Raw genomic sequence first — 18,534 nt, 5'->3', positions numbered from 1 at the left:
CTCATGGCCCACAACCCCTGGCCCGGCCCACCTGGCTGTGTTGGCAAGGCCCGGTCGCCCTTCCAGGCAGGTCCCTTCCTGCCCTCAGGCTCCCAGCTGGGTTTGGTTTGGAAGGAGACGGGCGCAAGAGGTCTGTCGGGGTGCTTCTCCCCTGCCCCTCCCTGTGTGGGCGCCTTGCGTCTCCAGTGGTGGTTCATCCTCCCCAGGGCGGTCCCTCCACCCAGGCGCATGTCCACTGAGCCCCCTGCTACCCACACCCAGGCCAGGGGTCAGGGGCAGCCCCCAGGGCCCCTGCAGCTTCCTTGGGACTCTGACTGTGGTTCCCGAGCTGACATCCTCTAACACTGGGAAGGATTAGAATCCAATGTAGAGGTGCAGGAATCAATCAAACACGGAGAACTGGCACTTTCTGCCAGGTTCAGGAATCATTGGAAAGGATTTGTCTTTAATGACGAAAACAGTTGAGAAAAGTCAGCATACTGAAGACTCTGCCGGGCTAATCCTCTGATTCCATTTTAACATGTATAACTGAGGATGGATTCTAAATTTGTGATTTAAAATTGGACCTTGTCAGAGAATTTAAAACATTTGCAAACAATACCGAAATGCTTCAGAGAAGTTGAGATTTGGTATAAGTTTAATATAGTAGACACACTAGCGTTTTTTAAGCACTTAGGGGAATTTCTGCAATGATATCAGGCATTCAAGGTGCTTAAAGAGAAAAGAAAATACACCCCATTTATAAGTGTCATCTTAAAAGTTCAAGGGAATTTAATTAACTAAGGCAGAAATGGAACTGATCGTTGTTTAATAGCATCTAATCTGTTCAATCTGAGTTAATCAAGCATTAATCAAAGAAAAGGGGAAGCTGAGTGTTCTTATTTTATTTACAACCACAATAGTATGATCTCTAGGTTTAACTTAAAAGCTTAAAGCAAACAGGTTTGGAAAGGTGTAACTTCAATAAACTGTATATAAATTTTTAAAAACTAGCCTTAAATAATCTTTTCTGTGACCTAAGTCCCTACAGACAAACAAAAACCTGAATGAAACCCCAGAAGAAAACCACAAAATCCCAAGGACCCCAAACCAATTAGAGTTCAGCCCCACATCAGCAGAGCTCGGCCACAGGAGACCCCGAGGCCTGGCCCCTGGCCGCTTCCCCTCCATCCGTGGGTATTTACAGAGTGCTCAGTAATGCTCCAGGCCCTGTGCAGAGCAAGCGTGGCTGGCTTACGGTCCTCGGAGTGGCGGCTGGGCGGAGGCTGGTTCTCAAAGTGGGTTCCCTGGACCAGCAGAGTCAGTGACCCTTGGGAATTTGTTGGAAATTAAGATTCCTGGCTGGGCTTCCCTAGTGGCGCAGTGGTTGAGAATCCGCCTGCCAATGCAGGGGACACGGGTTCGAGCCCTGGCCCAGGAAGATCCCACATGACACAGAGCAACTAAGCCCATGTGCCACAACTACTGAGCCTGTGCTCTAAAGCCCGTAAGCCACAACTACCGAGCCTGCGTGCCACAACTACTGAAGCCCGTGCACCTACAGCCCGTGCTCCGCAACAAGAGAAGCCACCACAATGAGAGGCCTGCACACGGCAACGAAGAGGGGCCTCCGCTCGCTGCAACTAGAGAAAGCCCGCACACAGCAACGAACACCCAACGCAGCCAAAAATAAATAAATCAATGAATTTTTAAAAAAAGATTCCTGGGCTCCACCCTGCCGTACTGAATCCACGTCTCTGGGTTGGGGCCCAGTGATCTATTTTAAGGAGCCTCTAAGGGATTCTGGTGCAGCTGGAGTCTGAGAACCAGGCCCAGAGACCTGCCTCAGCCTTCTGGTAGGTCTCCTGGCCCCTCCTGCTCTGCCTGTGAACGTGCTCTGCTCGGCGTTCTGAGTGGTGGAGCGGCTGTCACGGCATCCTGGGGCCTCAGTGAGACAGGCTGGGACCTGGAACCTGGGCCCCTTTGCTGCAGTGCTTGCACCTGGACACGTGTCTCCTCCAGCAATAAATACAAAGAAACTATATGGGACTAAACATAAATGCACGCATGTGCAGCTGTGGCAAGTTATGGACAAAAGATACAAAAAGACCAAGTAAAACCCAACTGTGACTTCTGAAGAGCCAGGAGCAACATCAGGGTGTTGGGAGCAACATCAGGGTGTTGGGAGCAACATCAGGGTGTTGGGAGCAAAAGCAGGGTGTTGGGAGCAACATCAGGGTGTTGGGAGCAAAAGCATCAGGGTGTTGGGAGCAAAAGCAGGGTGTTGGGAGCAACATCAGGGTGTTGGGAGCAAAAGCAGGGCACTGCGCATGCCCCCTGCACTCAACACCACCTAAGCGGTGGGCAGACCGCCTGAGCCACGCCTCCAGCCCGACCCCTGAACACACCCCTACCCTCACCCCGTGTAAGGAACCAGCGGGCACCCCCTCAGGGAGCAGGCAAGCAAGGGACGCTGTTGTTCGTTCTCTCCCCCGCCACCCACACCGCCCCGCTGCAGCAGGGGCCCCAGTAAAGCCTTGCCTGAATTTCTTGTCTGGCCTCAGACCTATTTCCATTGATTGGGGAAGGTCAAGAACCCTGGTCGGTATCATCAGGACTCAGCGTCATGGCTAATTGTGATTCTTTTCCCATAAAATGTCCTAAAAATTGGGAAGTCACTGCACACACTGGCTTCCTCTTGTTTTAAATCCAGAAACAGCTCTGAACCTCAGGCTTGGTTGCTGGTGGGTGGGCAGCTCATGGCCCATCTGCTGCTGCAGGACGTGGTCAGTTCACTGGCTGTCCCCAAACCCTGAGTCTTGGTCTCTCTGAAGAGGGGCAGGAGGGCACGGGAGTGAGGTCAGAGGTGACAGTGTGGGGTTCACATCCCTGACCTCCGGCTCTGGCTTCCCAGCTGCTGGCAGCCTCGCTCCCACACAGCCAGAGCCCCGTGGGCCACCTGTCATTTCCAGGCCGTTGGAGTTGCCTTGTTTCACAGTTTGGACCCATGACCAAGCTCAGTCAGCTTCCCCTGGAGAGAGGGCCTCACCAACTGGGGCACCAACAGCTGCCTAAGTTACTCTGCCCCTGGATGGGACGCTCTTCGTACTGGCCATGTTGATAATTAAGAATAATCAGGGACTTCCCTGGTAGCGCAGTGGTTAAGATTGTGCCTGCCAATGCAGGGGACACAGGTTCGATCCCTGGTCCAGAAAGATCCCACATGCCATAGAGCAACTAAGCCCGTGCGCCACAACTACTGAAGCCCGGGCAACTAGAGCCTGTGAGCCACAACTACTGAAGCCCGCACACCTAGAGCCCGTGCTCCACAACAAAGAGAAGCCACCGCAATGAGAAGCCCGTGCACCGCAACGAAGAGTAACCCCTGCTCGCTGCAACTAAAGAAAGCCTGCGCACAGCAACAAAGACCCAATGCAGCCAAAATATAAATAAATAAATAAATAAACAAATTTATTTTTAAAAAATAGGCCTAAAAAAAGAGAGAGAAAACTTAAAACAGTGTTTCTTTAAAAAAAATAAAGGGGTAATCAGGTTAAAACAAGGTCATTCAGGTGGGCCCTAATCCAGTGTGACTGGTGTCCTTCTAACGGGGAGCACACGCAGGGGGAGGGGACGTAAAGACACAGGGAGAAGACAGCCATGTGATTGGAGGGTCGCATCTACAAGCACCAGTGTTAACAGCAAATACCGGGAGCTGGGAGAGGCAGGAAGGACCCTCCCTGGGAGCCCCCAGGGGGCGCAGCCCCGGAGACTTCAGACTCCAGCCTCAGTGCAGTAAGAGGAGGGAGCCGTGGCTTTAGGCCTCCCAGGTGACTGCACTCTGTCAAGGCTAAGAGATCCAGTGTCAAAAACTCTTTGATTTGGGGACTCTGGTGTCGCCACTGGGCAGAGACAGCTAACCAGCTGGTTAGTTAGGCTTGAGCTAGTGTGGGTCTGCGTTCCGGCCCCTAGTACCAATGGCTAAGCTGCTTCCCCATCCTGGGCCTCTGAGCATTCTGTGTGGAGCGGGGTCACGGCACCTCAGAAGGAGCACTTGCGCGTGAAGGGCAAGGAATTGGTGACCTGGTGACCTGGTCGTAACCCACGACCTGGTGCTGAGGGCTCACACCCGAACTCTCCTGGAAGCAGGGTCCTTTGGCACCCCAGGTCCACTGTCCTTGAAAGCCCTGCCCATCCCTCTCCAGATGGGCTGTGTCACGTCACGTTAATCATGCTGTGACCGCTCCTCTGAGCCGTGAACAGAGCCCAGGATACTAGCCTTTGACTGGGCTCCGAACCCAACCTGATTTTATCCTAAGAATACACTGAACCAAGGCGGTGAAAGGCCTGCACACTGAAAACTACAAGACATTGATGAAAGAAGTTGAAGAAGACACAAATAAATGGAAAAGTATCCATGCTCACGGATTGGAAAAATGTTGTTAAAATGACCGTACTACCCAAAGCAATCTACAGATTGAGTACATCCCTATCAAAATGCCAATGACATTTTTCCTCAAAAATAGAACAACCAATCCTATAATTTGTATGGAACCACAAAGACCCCAGAGCAATCTTGAGAAAGAAGAACAAAGCTGGAGGCATCACACTCCCTGATTTCAAACTACATTACAAAGCTATAAGAATCAAAACATATGGCACTGGCATAAAAACATTCCATAGATCAAAGGAACAGAATACAGAACCCAGAAATAAACCCATGCACACATTGTCAATTAATTTACAACAAAGGAGCCAAGAATATACAACGAGGAAAAGATAGTCTCCTCAATAAATGGTGCTGGGAAAACTGGACAGCTCCATGCAAAAGAGTAAAACTGGACCACTATTTACACCATACAGAAAAATTAACTCAAAATGGACTAAAGATTTGAGCATAAGGCCTGGAATCATAAAATTCCTAGGAGAAAACGTCCTCTCTGGAGCCTTCTCTACAAGCTGCCCCCCCAGGAGCAGCCGTGGGGAATTCGGATGCTCACAACCCCCATCTGCACCCTGCTTTACACACATCCACCAAGACAAGCCCACAAAACAGGGTGGGTCTCCTCGTTGCCATCGCGCAAACTCCCCAAGCCGAGGACCAGCTTTTACAATTTCCAACCCCCCGCACCAGCCCCCACGTTAGTGTAACGCAACAGAACGCGTGGCTTGAGATGTAAAGTCACATCCAAAACACAATCTCTTGTTTCCATATTCATAAAGTTTCCCAGTCCCGTTGCCATCGAGGTTTCTTACGTTGACCTAAGTTTTGGGGCCTTACGTCCCCCTTACTGGTAACACGCAGCTCACGGAACAACCAGGCCAAGAGGTCTGCTCGGCAGACGGTCCCCTCAAGAGGCCTCGGTGTCCAGGCAGTGACACTTACCCTCATGCCCAGCTCGATGTTCTCCCCACCGTACACCTCCATGCCCGGATCCAGCAGGCCGATGTCCCCGAAGTACTCCCGGTCCACCACGAAGGAGCAGCCAATCATGGCCGGGGTCCTGGAGGGAAGCGGACGGTGCGTGAGCCGGCTGCTGGTGTGCGGCCCCGGGTACCCACAGCCCGGGTGGGCTCACCATCCGCTTTCCAAGTCCTCACACCTCAGCCCTGCACTCCTCACCTCCGCTTGGTCACTGTGCCCAGGGCTTGGGACACAGGCAGGGTTGCCTAGGACTTGTCTTTGCATCCCTCAGAGATGACAAAAACCAGTGTTCAATTCAGGCAACTTAGTGTGAATTTTTAAAAATCTGTTTAATCTGAGTTGTTTAGTTGCCCTGATGATCAGTCACTTGCCTACCTCCTTCGTTATTTTATCTGCTTATCAGGAGTCAGGGCTGTAATGGGCAGTTGCACAGGCTGTGCACTGCTCAACTCTACGGAACCTCCTCAATATCAGACTCTCTCTGAATGACACACCTTGAAGTTGTACAGTACACAACCTGTGCAGCGGTCTGCAAAAGACTGCCAACTGTACTATTATCCCTGTAATAATTCTATCTACAGCTACATATATTTAAAATGTCAGTAAATCTTGCCTTGTCCCAAGTAATTGTATCTGTGAAATCATGTGTCAATGTGCTGGTTATAGTTTTTTCTAAAATGCATTAACAATCTATCAGTGTTGAGACCTCCACGGGTCTCATGGAGCAGCGGTGGTCAAAGCAGGACAGGGTGAGACAGAGTGGCAGAGAAAAGTGGATGGTGTCCCTGTGAATAGACCTGCACATTTGCTGGCTCATTCATTCATTCCTGATACATTCACATCATGAATGCAGGATATACTGAGTGCCTATTAGTTGGAGGGGATAGAAAAGAGAAAGGAAAGAGAACAGAAAAATATCTTGCTAGCAAGAAGTAGGCATAGTCTCTGTTTTGTAAGAAAGCAGGACCTTCCAAGCTTTTGAAGGACGTGTTTCCCTCAAAACAAAGACACCTCCCTTGTAGGCTGAGGGCTTAGTTTCTTCCGAGCTCTGAGAGGACTAGTAAAGGCTCCCCACTGGGGCTTCCCTGGTGGCGCAGTGGTTAAGAATCTGCCTGCCAATGCAGGGGACAAGGGTTCGATCCCTGCTCAGGGAAGATCCCACTTGCCACGGAGCAACTAAGCCCGCGCGCCACAACTACCAAGCCTGCGCTCTAGAGCCCGCGAGCCACAACTACTGAAGTCCGTGTGCCTACAGCCTGTGCTCTGCAACAAGAGAAGCCACCGCAGTGAGAAGCCCACGCACCGCAAAGAAGATCCAATGCAGCCAAAAATAAATAAATAGAACAAATATATATTTTTTAAAAAGGCTCCCCATTGTCCCCGAAGGCCCCTGTGGTCCTAGCAAGGCTGAAGGCTAAGGCTGTTTCCTGCTCTGTTTCCCCCACTGTGCCCTCCCGCTGCTCCCACAGGTATGAAGTCACTCATGAAAACGCCATGATAAATTGTTCTCAATCACAATTTAAAAGAAGCATTTCTTTTAAATGTGACTAGGACATCAGAAGCAAATGCCCATAAGTTGTCCAAGAATAACAGAGGCATTAAAAGGCGATTATCCTTTTATTTGTAAAAAGATCCAATTTGTTCAGTCATGACATTTGAGCCACAAATCTAACAGCAATGAAATTTTAATGTCATCTGTGATGTGTAATAGCAAGCGTTTGAGGGTTTAAGTTATAGTTCACCAGCGAAAGAGAGATATTTCTCTCATTTTCTTAACGACACAAAAATCTCAGGTGATCTCTGGTGAATAACTACCAAATCCCTGCCAAGTCTGTTGTAGCTAGCAATAATTTTTTTATTACTGCTCAGAGTTCCAAAATAAACTTAAACTCAGAAGGCGATGGAAGCAGAATCAGCTGGCACTGAATTTATTTGCATGAGAACTTCTTGCTGTGTTTACAGAAAACAGCCAGGGCGGAGGGGTTCTCAGGTTTGGCCAGGCAGGGGGAGACTTGTCGTCCTGGGGGCATCCTTATATCAGGGCTGATGTGCAGCATGCCGGGATATAGCAAGCAGCATCTCTGCAAAGGGTCCTCACCTGGGCTCCTGCCTTGTAAAGGCAACAGACATGGGGATACACACAGATGCATGGATGCACACAACACACACGCATGCATGCACAAATACACACATGCAACATACATACAGGCACACACGGGTACACGGACACATGTAGACACACACGCAACACACCGCCTACAAGGCCAGACACACACCCAACAAACAGAGGTACAAATATACAGACACATGTAATACACGTACATGGTCCCACAAATGTACCCACAGATACACAGACCTACACGTACACACCCAGATGCACACAGGTACATGCAGACACACATATATATGCACACATAACACCCAGAGAAACACACATGTGCACCCCCCGCACACATAAGCACAGACCCACGCCTGCAGTGAACACACACAGAGATACACATACAACACATGCACACACAGAGACACACCCAGACACCCACACATAGACAATACACATCCTCGAGTCCATGGAATTCCAGAGTTCTGTGTAAATAGGAGCGGATAGAATTAAGATCACAAATGGGTCCTTCAGCCTTCAGGAGAGTGACAAGGGACAAGAGAGTCATCTGCTCTTGGCATCTTGAGGAAGAACACGTGCTCGCAGGCAGGGCACGGCCAGGCAATCAGCACAAGCACAGGGAAGGTGTGTGCAGAATCTTGCAGACTCGCTGCCAAACCGGGTGCAGGGGTCACACGCACTGGTGGCGAGTTTGTGGAGAGACTGGTGTGGGTTGTGGCTCAACTGCCTTGGAAAAGTCCAAAGCTATGAATAGAGAGCCAGCAATACCTGTGCAGTGATGCAACGACGACCCGGCTCGGTGTGCACCGGCTGTGTGACCTCGGGCAAGTCACTCAGCTTCTCTGGGCTCGGCTTCCCCACCCATAACGTGGCAGGATGGTGCCTCCTCCACAGGCTGCTGTGCACATGAAAACTGCATAGAGGAGTGTCTGGAGCCTGGGAACCGTTTGCTGTTATTATTTTATCCCCTGATTCCACAGCTGGCATTTATCCTAGGAGACTAATTCAAAAGCTATTCGCACAAAGCTGTGCACTGCAGCGTGAGTTATAGTGGCCAAAGGGAAATCAACTTACAGTCCATCAGTGTAGACGGTCGAATGAATTTCGAGCCATCCCTTTGATGGACTGTTACTTACCCAGCAGGCGAGGTGCTTACCAAGACCCCCAGCACCACGGGAAGTGACGGCTCAGGAGAGGGTAAGTGACAAGTCAGCAGGAAAATGTCACTATCCTACCACCGTGACCGGAGAAGCAATTATGTGTGAATGTGTGTGTGCATGCGGGTCTATGTGTGGTCTTGCGCGTATGTGTGTGTGTGTGTGCGTGTGTGTCTGGGTGGGCGGGTCTATGTGTGGTTTTGTGTGTGTGAGTGTGTACATGTGTCTGTGTGCTTGCATTTGTATCTGTGTGTGCGTCTCCATGCACGTGTGTGCATCTGTGTGTGAGTTTGCGCATGTGTGTGTGAGTGTGCGTGTGTTACTTGGGGGCTCGTTCCACGCTCCCCGGCTTGGTGGGGGGACTGGGTGCTGGGAGGGGCCCCTCTGCCACCCCCAGAGCGTCCCCCTTTCCTCCGGTCTCCTCTGGCCCCACTGGTAGCCGACTTACACCCACGGTCCCTCCGCGTCCACCAGACACACTGGCCCGGAGCTGGACTCCCCTGTGGGGGACGGGGTGCAAACCCTCACACGAGCTCCACGGCCCCTGGAAGACGTGAGCCGCGTGCGCCAAGGGGCTGCACTGCCCTTCCCGAGGCGGGGGTCCATACGACGCAGCCAAGATGCTCCGCACCCGCACCCTGGTAGCAGCTGAGCCATGTGGAGACGGGGACAAACACGCCACTGGTCACGGGTCCCGTTTTGACCTCTTCAGACCCGGGAAGCAGCTCCATTTCAGTGACAGGGTTTGCGTGTGCGGCCAGCCGCCCCCAGCATGCAGGACCCCTGGGCCCACACCAGGCCTGCGGGCCCCTCACTCCTTTCCACATGCGGGGGAAGCCGTCTTTCTCCTTCTGTCAAGACTGAGGTACTTCCCTCCACCAATCCAAGCCTTCTTTTCACTCCTTTTTCTTCCTTGAGCTTCAAGGATAATGAATGGTAGGGAAATTTCCTAAAGGAAATCTTCACACATCAGCCTCTCCCGGGCTAATTTCCCACCCAGGCTCCAGGGTGGGTGTGCGAGCTGCTTCCTTCAGGAAAAGGGCGGCGGCTCCGCGCCCAGGTCCGAGGGAAACGAGAAATCCCAGGGTGGTTTTCAGGAGAGACCCTTCCAGGCCTGCGCTGTCCCCGGGGATGCAGTTTCCCAGCCTGGGGTCAGGGTCTCGGGATGCGCAGGGTGAGGGGCTCCATCAGAGGGTGGCCAGGAGCCTTTTCTGCAGGCACTGGGGTGCCAGGGCTTCTCCCGAGGGGTCTGCTGCTGCGGGGAGGTTGTGTGAAGACCCTTCCCTGAGAAGGGGGAGAGTAGGGCCGTCCTCTGGATAACAACGTTGGAAGCAAAGGACCTCGAGGCTGCCCCTGGAGTCCTGTTCCTCCTGACCCTCCAGCTCGCGGGGCGAGTGGAGCAGGCTGCTGGGAGTGGTGGGGACTGTGGCGCTGCCCCTCCCGGGGGATCGGTAGCTCCAGTGGATCGTCACCAGGTAGGAATGGGGGCCTGGGCTTTCCAGAATCTTCTACGTTTCAGAGAGTAGATATCAATTTCATGTGCAATCTCTTTAAGTGTAAACATTGGTTCCAATTTCAAAACATACACGGTACAATCAAGGCAACACACTGTAACTCAGAGGCGGCCTTTTCTAGAACTTGAAGGATGTGGTTACGCCACTCTTGGCTCCCTGGGTGCCGTGCACACTGAGATGGGATTCAGAGTGACTTCTGCTCTCCCCAGGAAGAGGGGCCGGGGGTCTGGGGGCCGTCCTGAAGCATCACAGGCAGGGCTTTGAGAAAAAGATTTATTCCCTTTTAGTTCTGAGAAGTCTCCCGTTACATAGACAGGTTATGCTTCGTTTATCTAGTCACCTGTTGGTGGACATTTGGGTCCAATTCGGGACTGTTGTGAATAAAGCTGCCACCACAAACATTCGCAGCCGTCTTTTGTAGACGTGTGTTTTCATTTCTTTTGGGAAGACACCTGGGGTAGAGCGGCTGGTCATACAGGAAGTGTTTTTACCTCTTTGAGAAGCTGCCAGTTTTACAAAGTGGCCTTGCCGACGCCTCCTCCCACCGGCCGTGCTGAGCGTTCCGACTACTCCGTGTCACCAGACCCCGCTGCCACCGGTCTGTCTGTCCATTCTAGCAGGCGTGCAGGGCCCCTCACTGGGACACTGTGCGACTCCGTGGTGGGCGTTTTTCTATGAGTGTGTTCGCATTTTGTCTACCTTCCTGTGTGCAGTATCTGTTCAAGGCCTTTGCCCATTTTTTATTTGGGTTTTGGGCATCAGGGTTTTCAAATGCTCTCCAGGTAATACTAATAAGGACCAAAGTTTGAAACAACACACAATCTGGCCAGAGCATCCTTCCTGCAGCTCGGGGCATCCAGGCTGCTCTGAGACAATTTCTCGCTGGATGGCTCTTTGCTAATGGAGGGTAGGTGCCCGGAAGCCCCCGTAAGACACTCCTAGGGGAAGAGAGAGCTATCAAAGGCGCAGTGAGGGATGGTCTTGGTCACTTGCGGGCAGAGTGGCTTGTTTCAGCAGGGACACATCAGTTTGTACAGATGAGGCAGGAGGGGTCCCAGCCTGAGGCCCTAAAATCCAAACCTCTACAGGGGGAGACCTGGTCAAGGCTCCAAGGTGTCAACAGATCCTGCAGATGCACATTCACTCCAGGAAAAAAATACCTCCATCCTGCTGGGCCCCCAGGAGGAAGTGGTAGCCCCACTAGATTTGGAAACATAGATTTCCCAGGGGCTCAGCAGACTAGGGAAGTGGAAGGAAAGGCTGCAAACTACAGAAGCTCAGTCGGTGATGGAAACAAACAAAGCAAGCCAGGTGCAAGAAACGACAGCGCAGGCAGGAAGGCAGAGCATCAGGGAGACAATGGGGAGTGGTGGGGATTTCGGGAACTGGAGACCACCACCCTGTTTAGACAGGGGACTGCTTCTCAGCCCCAGGGACCGCTGCCTTGTGAGAACGTGCACCTTCCCGTTTTTATAAAGATGCTGGGCTGAGGTTTTTTTCTAATTTATTTTATTTATTTATTTGTGGCTACATTAGGTCTTCACTGCTGCACACGGGCTTTCTTCTCTAGTTGCGGCGAGCGGGGGCTACTCTTCGTTGTGGTGCACGGGCTTCTCACTGCAGTGGCTTCTCTTGTTGCGGAGCACGGGCTCTAGGCGTACGGGCTTCAGTAGTTGTGGCACGCGGGCTCAGTAGTTGTGGCGCACGGGCTTCATTGCTCTGCAGCATATGGGATCTTCCCGGACCAGGGCTTGAACCTGTGTGCCCTGCATTGGCAGGTGGATTCCCAACCACTGTGCCACCAGGGAACCCTGGGTTGTGCATTATTTTTAAATATTTTATTTATTTATTTATTTATTTGGTTGTGCCGGGTCTTAGTTGCAGCAGGCGGGCTCCTTAGTTGTGGCATGCAAACTCTTCGTTGTGGCATGCACGTGGGATCTAGTTCCCAGACTAGGGATCGAACTTGGGCCCCCTGCATTGGGAGAGCGGAGTCTTAACCACTGCACCACAAGGGAAGTCCCTGGGTTGTGTATTTTTAACATGTGAAAATCTCTCCGTTTTCATGTTTGGGAACCGATTCAAAACAGAATAAATGCTTTGCAGGCCAATCTCTGGGGTCTGCGGAAACGCCTGGGGTCTCTGTAGCACACACAGCATCTGTGGCCTCCAGGTCTCTGCCCCGCTCCCCGGCTCGTGTTTTTGACCCTTGTGGCGCTGTCTCTGCCTCTGTCTGTCTGTGCGTCTGTCTCTCCCTCGTTCTCTCTAGGTCTCTGTCTCCTTTCCCTCCCTGTCTCCCTCTCTGCGTCTCTCGTCCTCTCCACTCCATGACGCCTCCCTGGTTTTGTCTCTTGGTCTCCCTGCCCCCTACCCTGACTCTCTCTCCCTCTGTGCATCTCTCTTTCTTGTTCCCTCTCACTTTCCTTGGCGAGTCCCCTGTTCTGCTCTCTCCATGTCTGTGTTCCTTTTCTCAGTCTCTTTTACTGACTCTTTCTCTTTGGGTGTTAGCTCTGTCTGTCTGTCTGTCTGTCTGTCTCCCTCCCTCTCCCCCGCCCCCGCCCGACCCCATCATCTCTCAGGTCACAAACTGGAGCCACTCCCAAGTTTCCCCATCACACCCCCACGTCCCTCTGCACATCTGGGCAGACGCTGCATGCCACCACATGTACTTCCCCACATGGCGCCAGGCCCTGGCTTTCTGCAGAGGAGCAGCCCCGTCCCTCCAGCCCCCGAGCCCCCCGCGGCAGCCCTGCCCCACCGCCACCTCACGCTGTCCTGGCTCCTTCCAGGGCAGGCCCTGCCCCAGGGGCCCCGGGGGTCGGCTCACCTGATGGGCGCTGCCTCGTCACCGCGGTCCAGCCAGTCCTGGGGCGGGATGATGTACATGCACCAGAGGCCCCAGTTGTAGCCGTGGGCCGCGCTGGCGTACTGCTGCACCTCAAACGTGTCGTACTTGATGTTGTCGATGGCCGGCAGGACGATGCGCCGGCGGTCCTCCCGGATCCGCGAGAGGGCGGGCTCGGCCCTGCGGGGCGGTGCATGTCCATGTGGAAAGGCATGGATGCCAGGAGCCCCCGCCCCCCTTCCCCCAGGTGGGGGGGCCGGAGCCAGGCCTCCTCCAGGGAGGTGGCCACACCAGGGTCTGATGGCGCCTGCGGACGGCAGATCCAAGGGCTTCACCTCTGGAAGCCCCAGGGTCGCCTGGGCTGCAGAGCCGCCTGCCGAGGTCTCGCCCTTCCCGGGGCAGCCCGTGGCTAAGGACTGATGGACACCAGGGATACGGGCACACGATTGGGCCCAATCTCTACGGGGCCGTCCTGGCTCCAGAGGCCCTGTGGGTCAGCTCGGTCTGTCCCTCCAGCGCAGCCCACTTCCCAGCCCTCCTTCCCCGCACGGGTGGCCATACGTTCATTTACAAGCATGAACTGAGGACCTGTTATGTGCCACACCCTGTTTTAACACACCGGAGTACATTCACGACCTAGAAAAGAAAAAAAATCCATGCCTCAGGGAACTTAGGACACACTGAAGGGACGGAAAGGCTACCAGGGGCTGTTGTGCAGTGCACAGCCTACACAGCAGTACGTGGTGGCCCTGACTGGGTGGGGGTCAGGGGACAGACAAGAATCTATAAATAAATGATATAATACATGAGGCGGTGCTAGCTGTTGTGGTGGAAGAAGACAGCAAGTAAGGGTGATTTGGAATTGCACTGTTAAATGGGGTGCCTGGTGTAAGTTGGCCTGGGTGGTGACCAGACGGAGGTGTAGGAAGTAGCAGGTGGTTGGGAGAGCTGTGGGCGGGGGGGGCGGTGCTCCACGCAGAGGGAGCAGCCAGCGCTGAGCCCCTGGGATGTGCTGGTGTACTCGGGGAGCGGCCAGGGGCCTGGAGTGGAGAGGTGGGGGCAGTAGAGGCAACGAAGCCAGAGAGGAGAGGGACCAGAGGCCATGGGCTGTCGGTTGCGGATGCTCCTTGCAGGAGTCCAAGAGGCAAGCAGGTTCAGCTTGACCCCAGAGACGGCCTTGTCTACCGCAAGGATGAGATGCTGCCCGAGGGCCTGTCACCAAGCTGGAGTTCAACATGGTTGTGAGCAGGGCACTGACGGGGCAGCCAGAGAGACGAACGCTGCAGGGGGACAGGGGGCCAAGCTCAGGCAGGGACGGTGGGGGCAGGGTGGGGCTGGGGCAGTTCCCTGACCCTCTGCCTGGCGAGATTCACCACGTGGCCCGCCTTCCTTCCTGTGCTTCCAAGCGAGAGCCTGGTATTTACCTGCCTTTCAGCTTCGTGAGGAGGATTAATTAATTACTGTTAGCAGAGTGCTTCAGAAATGAAAAGCTCTCTGCAAATGCCACATCTGCTAATAAGGCAGGATCTCTGTGGAGGCAATTCTTGGAGGGGAGGGCTATTTGCAGATGGATAACCGGGTTTTCAGTTGTGAAAATTAAAGTTACACCGGTTTAAAGTTCCCTTTCGATGTGGTAGACTTGTGGTTCTCCCAAATGCCCTCCAAGTGCTCCAGGGAGTTTAACGTATATTAGAGGGACAGAAAGGCCTCCGAGTACAGCTGTGCAGTGCACAACCTGAACAACAGTATGGAGTGACCCTGGTGGGGAGGGCAGACCGTAACACGTCATTAATGATAGACCGTGACAGGTGTCATGGGAAGAGAAGACTCGCTTGCTGAGGGTGGCAGAGGAGAGGGAAACGGGGGCCAGCAGGGGAAGTCAAAGCAGAAAGAAGTCGAATCTCGGTCAGGAACGTACTGGCACAGAACCAGCGCTGAGAACAAGCTCGTGGTCCTGGGGTGACTGAGATGCCACAGCGAGAGTGGAGGGAACGTGGAAGGAGAGGGCTCCACTCACCTGCCGACCAGGCACCAAAGCCCTGGTCCAACCAGCAGGAGCCGTTAGGAAAACCAAGAACTTTGAGAGACCCCGAAGGCCAGACCCTCGTGGCCCCCAGCTGGGGACACTGGCCAGGCGCTGTGGGGCTTGATCAGCGCGTCCACCACGAATGCCTCCTTATGGCATCCGCAGCCCTCGCATCTCCCCCAAGGGAGTATCTCAGTGAGCGTCTTAGTTTAGGCTTCACAGAGTTTGAAGGTATAATGTGGGAGATTTGATATAAAAACGGTGAGCTTTAGTTTCTCTTGAAACAGGGCAAGCTGCCCACCCACCGTGGGGCTGACTTTTCCCTGCGGCTCATCTGGTAGGTGCTGCAGGCTGCACCTGGGTGCAGGGCTCTTGCTCCCCGCCCACTGTAGACCCCCTGCAGACCCTCCCACTGTGGGTTTAACTTAAGGATCTCGAGACAGGATCATCCTGGGTGACCTGGGTGGGCCCTAAACCCACTGGCAAGGGTACTTAGAAGAGAGAAGAGGAGAGAGAGACACAGTCACACAGAGAGGAGAAGCCGTGTGAAGACGGAGGTAGAGATTGGAGGAATGCGGCCACAAACCAAGGGACTCCTGGCGCCCCCAGAAGCTGGGAGAGGGTTGAGCGGTGTCTTCCCGCAAAGATTTGTCCATCTGGAACCTGGGATGGGACCTTATTTGGAAATAGAGTCTTTGCAGATGCAATTCAGTTAAAAAGCCCAAGATGAGATCAACCTGGATTGGGCTGGGCCCTGAATGCAAGATGTCTCCTTCTAAGGCAAAGGAGAGGGAGGTTTGAGATGCGGACACAGAGGAGAAGCAGCGCGATGATGGAGGCGGGGATGGAGGGACGTGGCCACAGCCCTGGGCCCCTGGAGCCCCCAGAGCTGGGAAGGGGGCAGGCTCCTCCTCTAGAGCTTCTGGGGGGCGTGCAGGCCTGCCCACACCTTGACTTTGACTTCTGGCCTCAGAGCTGTGAGAGAGTGAATTTCTGTTGTTTTGAGCCACCAGCCTTTGGTCATTCATTATGGCGGCCCCAGGACACTCACGCCCTGGGTGACCCTCCCTTCACCCGCTCGTGTCCCAGCCCGCTCCAACACAGGTGGTCCCCTGGGGTCCTGGTTTGCAGTCCCAGTTAGACACTTGCCTGACGCCTGTGCGCCGGAGCCGGCACCGTCGGGTGCAGGGTGTGGCTTACAAGCATCACACGTGTAACCCTGGCAACAGTCTCACTCTGTAACATCCCCACTCAGCACCGGAGGAAACTGAGGTCCCCGCCCCCCGCCAGGGGCTCAAGCTCTCGCATCATGCTGGCGGGCCGAGCGTCACGCTGCAACTCTGCACACCGGGAGCCTTCCCGCGGGGGGCCCCCCTCTGCCCTCCCCGCCTGCTGCAATTTAGTCCTCTCGCATCCACTGCAGGTCCTGGAGGGAGTGAGGGCTGCTGGGGGCGGGGGGTGGCGCCTTCCAGATGCAGGCGCCCGACAGGAAAATAAGGAAACATGCCAAGAGCCCAGTGGGCGCTTTCCAGAAAACTCTGAAGCACATCCTGCTGCTCTATCAACACATCCTCAGGCACCTGCATCAGCTCACGGCTGGCCTAGGGACCACAGGGTCTGGAGAGAGGCACCAGGACCAAGCCCAGCTCTGACGCCCCGTGTGGATGCCCGCCTCCCCTTTGGATGTGGATACTTTGCTGGACAGATGCCTCTGTTCTTAAAGCCTCGCTGGCCACCTTTGGGCACAGCCTCGTGAGAGTCCCGGGTGGGAGAGCACAGACCCCTGGGTCCCACCCAGAGAGCGTAGGTCACACAGAGCTGCATATCCTGCGAGCTCTCGGGGGCTGCGGATGCTGCTGGCCTGGGGTCCACACTGAGTACTGAGGACCTGCAGGGCCCCTGCCTCCCCAGGACAAACACAAATCCAGGACAGGTGTCCCAGCCTTCCTGTGGGGCAGGCCCCGGGGCACTGCGCAGGTGCTCCTGAGTCACCGAGGTATCCCTGCCGCTCCCCTGGCCACATCTCCCTCCAGGTTTCTCATTAGAAGCCCACCTCACCCCTGCATGGATGGGTGGGAGAGAATGGGTGGATGCTTTGATCTAGAATTTTCCATAACGATGAGAAATTGCTTCCAACTTGTGCCCTAGACTTAGGTCTCCATTAACTGAGACCCCACAGACCACGTGTTCATGCAGCAACTGCCCCCAACCTTTGTGTATTCCCCTGGCCTGAGGTCACATGAACAGCCTCATTTGACTGTCACCTGCTGGAATGACTGGCCAAATTCCTTTGGGGACAAGGTGGGGATACAGATCAATCTTCATATCTACGCAACATAAAAAGGGTTCTGGGTCCAGGAGCTGGACATGGACTGGCCACGTGGCTGGACTCAGCTGCCCCCAGCCCTGCCAGGCTCATCCTCTTTGCGGGGGTCCTGCAGGCGTCAGCAGACCCCGCCGACCCCGCCCAGGGCCCGGCCCCGCCCTTACCAGCCCATGCTGAACTCCACGTGGGCGTCAAAGAAGCCCACGACAGGGGCCGTGGCGACCTTCCAGCCCTGCAGCCGAGCCCGGATCAGGCCTTCTCTCCTGCTGTTTCGGACGATTTTCACAAGGCCCGGGTACCTCTTGCTGACGTACTGGTCCAGGTTGAGCTTGAGTTCCACTGCGGGGGACACAGAGATATTTTGGGCGTGACACCTTGGGAGGGCCTGAGGTCACTGAGACCCACGGTCGTTGTGTGCCCTGGATGCATATTTCATAAACATTTAAGAGGACCCACCGTTGCTGGATGTGGGTTCGGGGTGCTGGGGGGGGACCTCGGAGAGGTAAGAGCCCACCTCATGGAGCTGCATTCCAGCGGGAGAGACAATGAACTATCAAGACAGACTGAGTCAGACAGAGGCACGTGTTATAAAGACAGGAGAAAACGGGGCTGAATTACTCAGCTGTAGAAAGGAAGGCAGTCCATGGACAGGTGGATGGATAAACAAAGTGTGGTCCATCCACACAATGGAACATGATCCAGCCTGAGAAAGGAGGAAGTTCTGACACATGTTACTACGTGGAGACACTTGAGGACATGATGCTCAGTGAAATAATCCAGTAGCCAATGACCAATCCTGTGTGATTCCGCTTATTTGAGGTCCCTGGAGCAGACAAATCCACAGAGACAGAAGGCAGGGTGTTGGGTGCCAGGGGCTCGGGGAGGGTGGTGGGGAGTTAGTGTTTCATGGGGACGGAGTTCCACTTTGGGAAAGTGAAAACGTTCTGGAGCTGATGATGGTGACGGTTGCACAATGGTGTGAATGTACTTAATACCCTGAACTCTACACTTAGTTTGTAAATGGTTAATTTTATGTTATGAGAATTTCAACTCAGTAAATTATTAAAAAACTGATGAGCGCACAGGCGTCTATGTGAGGAAGCTCCCAGTGGCCCAAAGTGCAAGCAACAAAATAAGTCACAA

General features: G+C 54.0%; 1 protein-coding gene across 1 annotated transcript in view; it reads right to left on the bottom strand.

Annotated features, from left to right (window-relative positions):
- Nucleotides 1–18,534, bottom strand: part of GALNT9 (polypeptide N-acetylgalactosaminyltransferase 9) — a gene marked incomplete at its 5' end in the record, with an annotated part of 94,473 nt that overhangs the window by 31,421 nt on the left and 44,518 nt on the right. Inside the window, 3 exons of the mRNA XM_081252263.1 lie at nt 5,366–5,483; nt 13,022–13,219; nt 17,556–17,730. Of these exons, the coding sequence (XP_081108389.1) occupies nt 5,366–5,483; nt 13,022–13,219; nt 17,556–17,730 (491 nt within the window). The remainder of the gene's footprint in view (nt 1–5,365; nt 5,484–13,021; nt 13,220–17,555; nt 17,731–18,534) is intronic.

The sequence above is a fragment of the Mesoplodon bidens genome (assembly GCF_964165515.1).
Source record: "Mesoplodon bidens genome assembly, chromosome: 13".
NCBI classification, from domain to species: domain Eukaryota; kingdom Metazoa; phylum Chordata; class Mammalia; order Artiodactyla; family Ziphiidae; genus Mesoplodon; species Mesoplodon bidens.
Note: the sequence above shows the minus strand (reverse complement) of the source record. Positions and strands in the feature narration are given on the sequence as shown.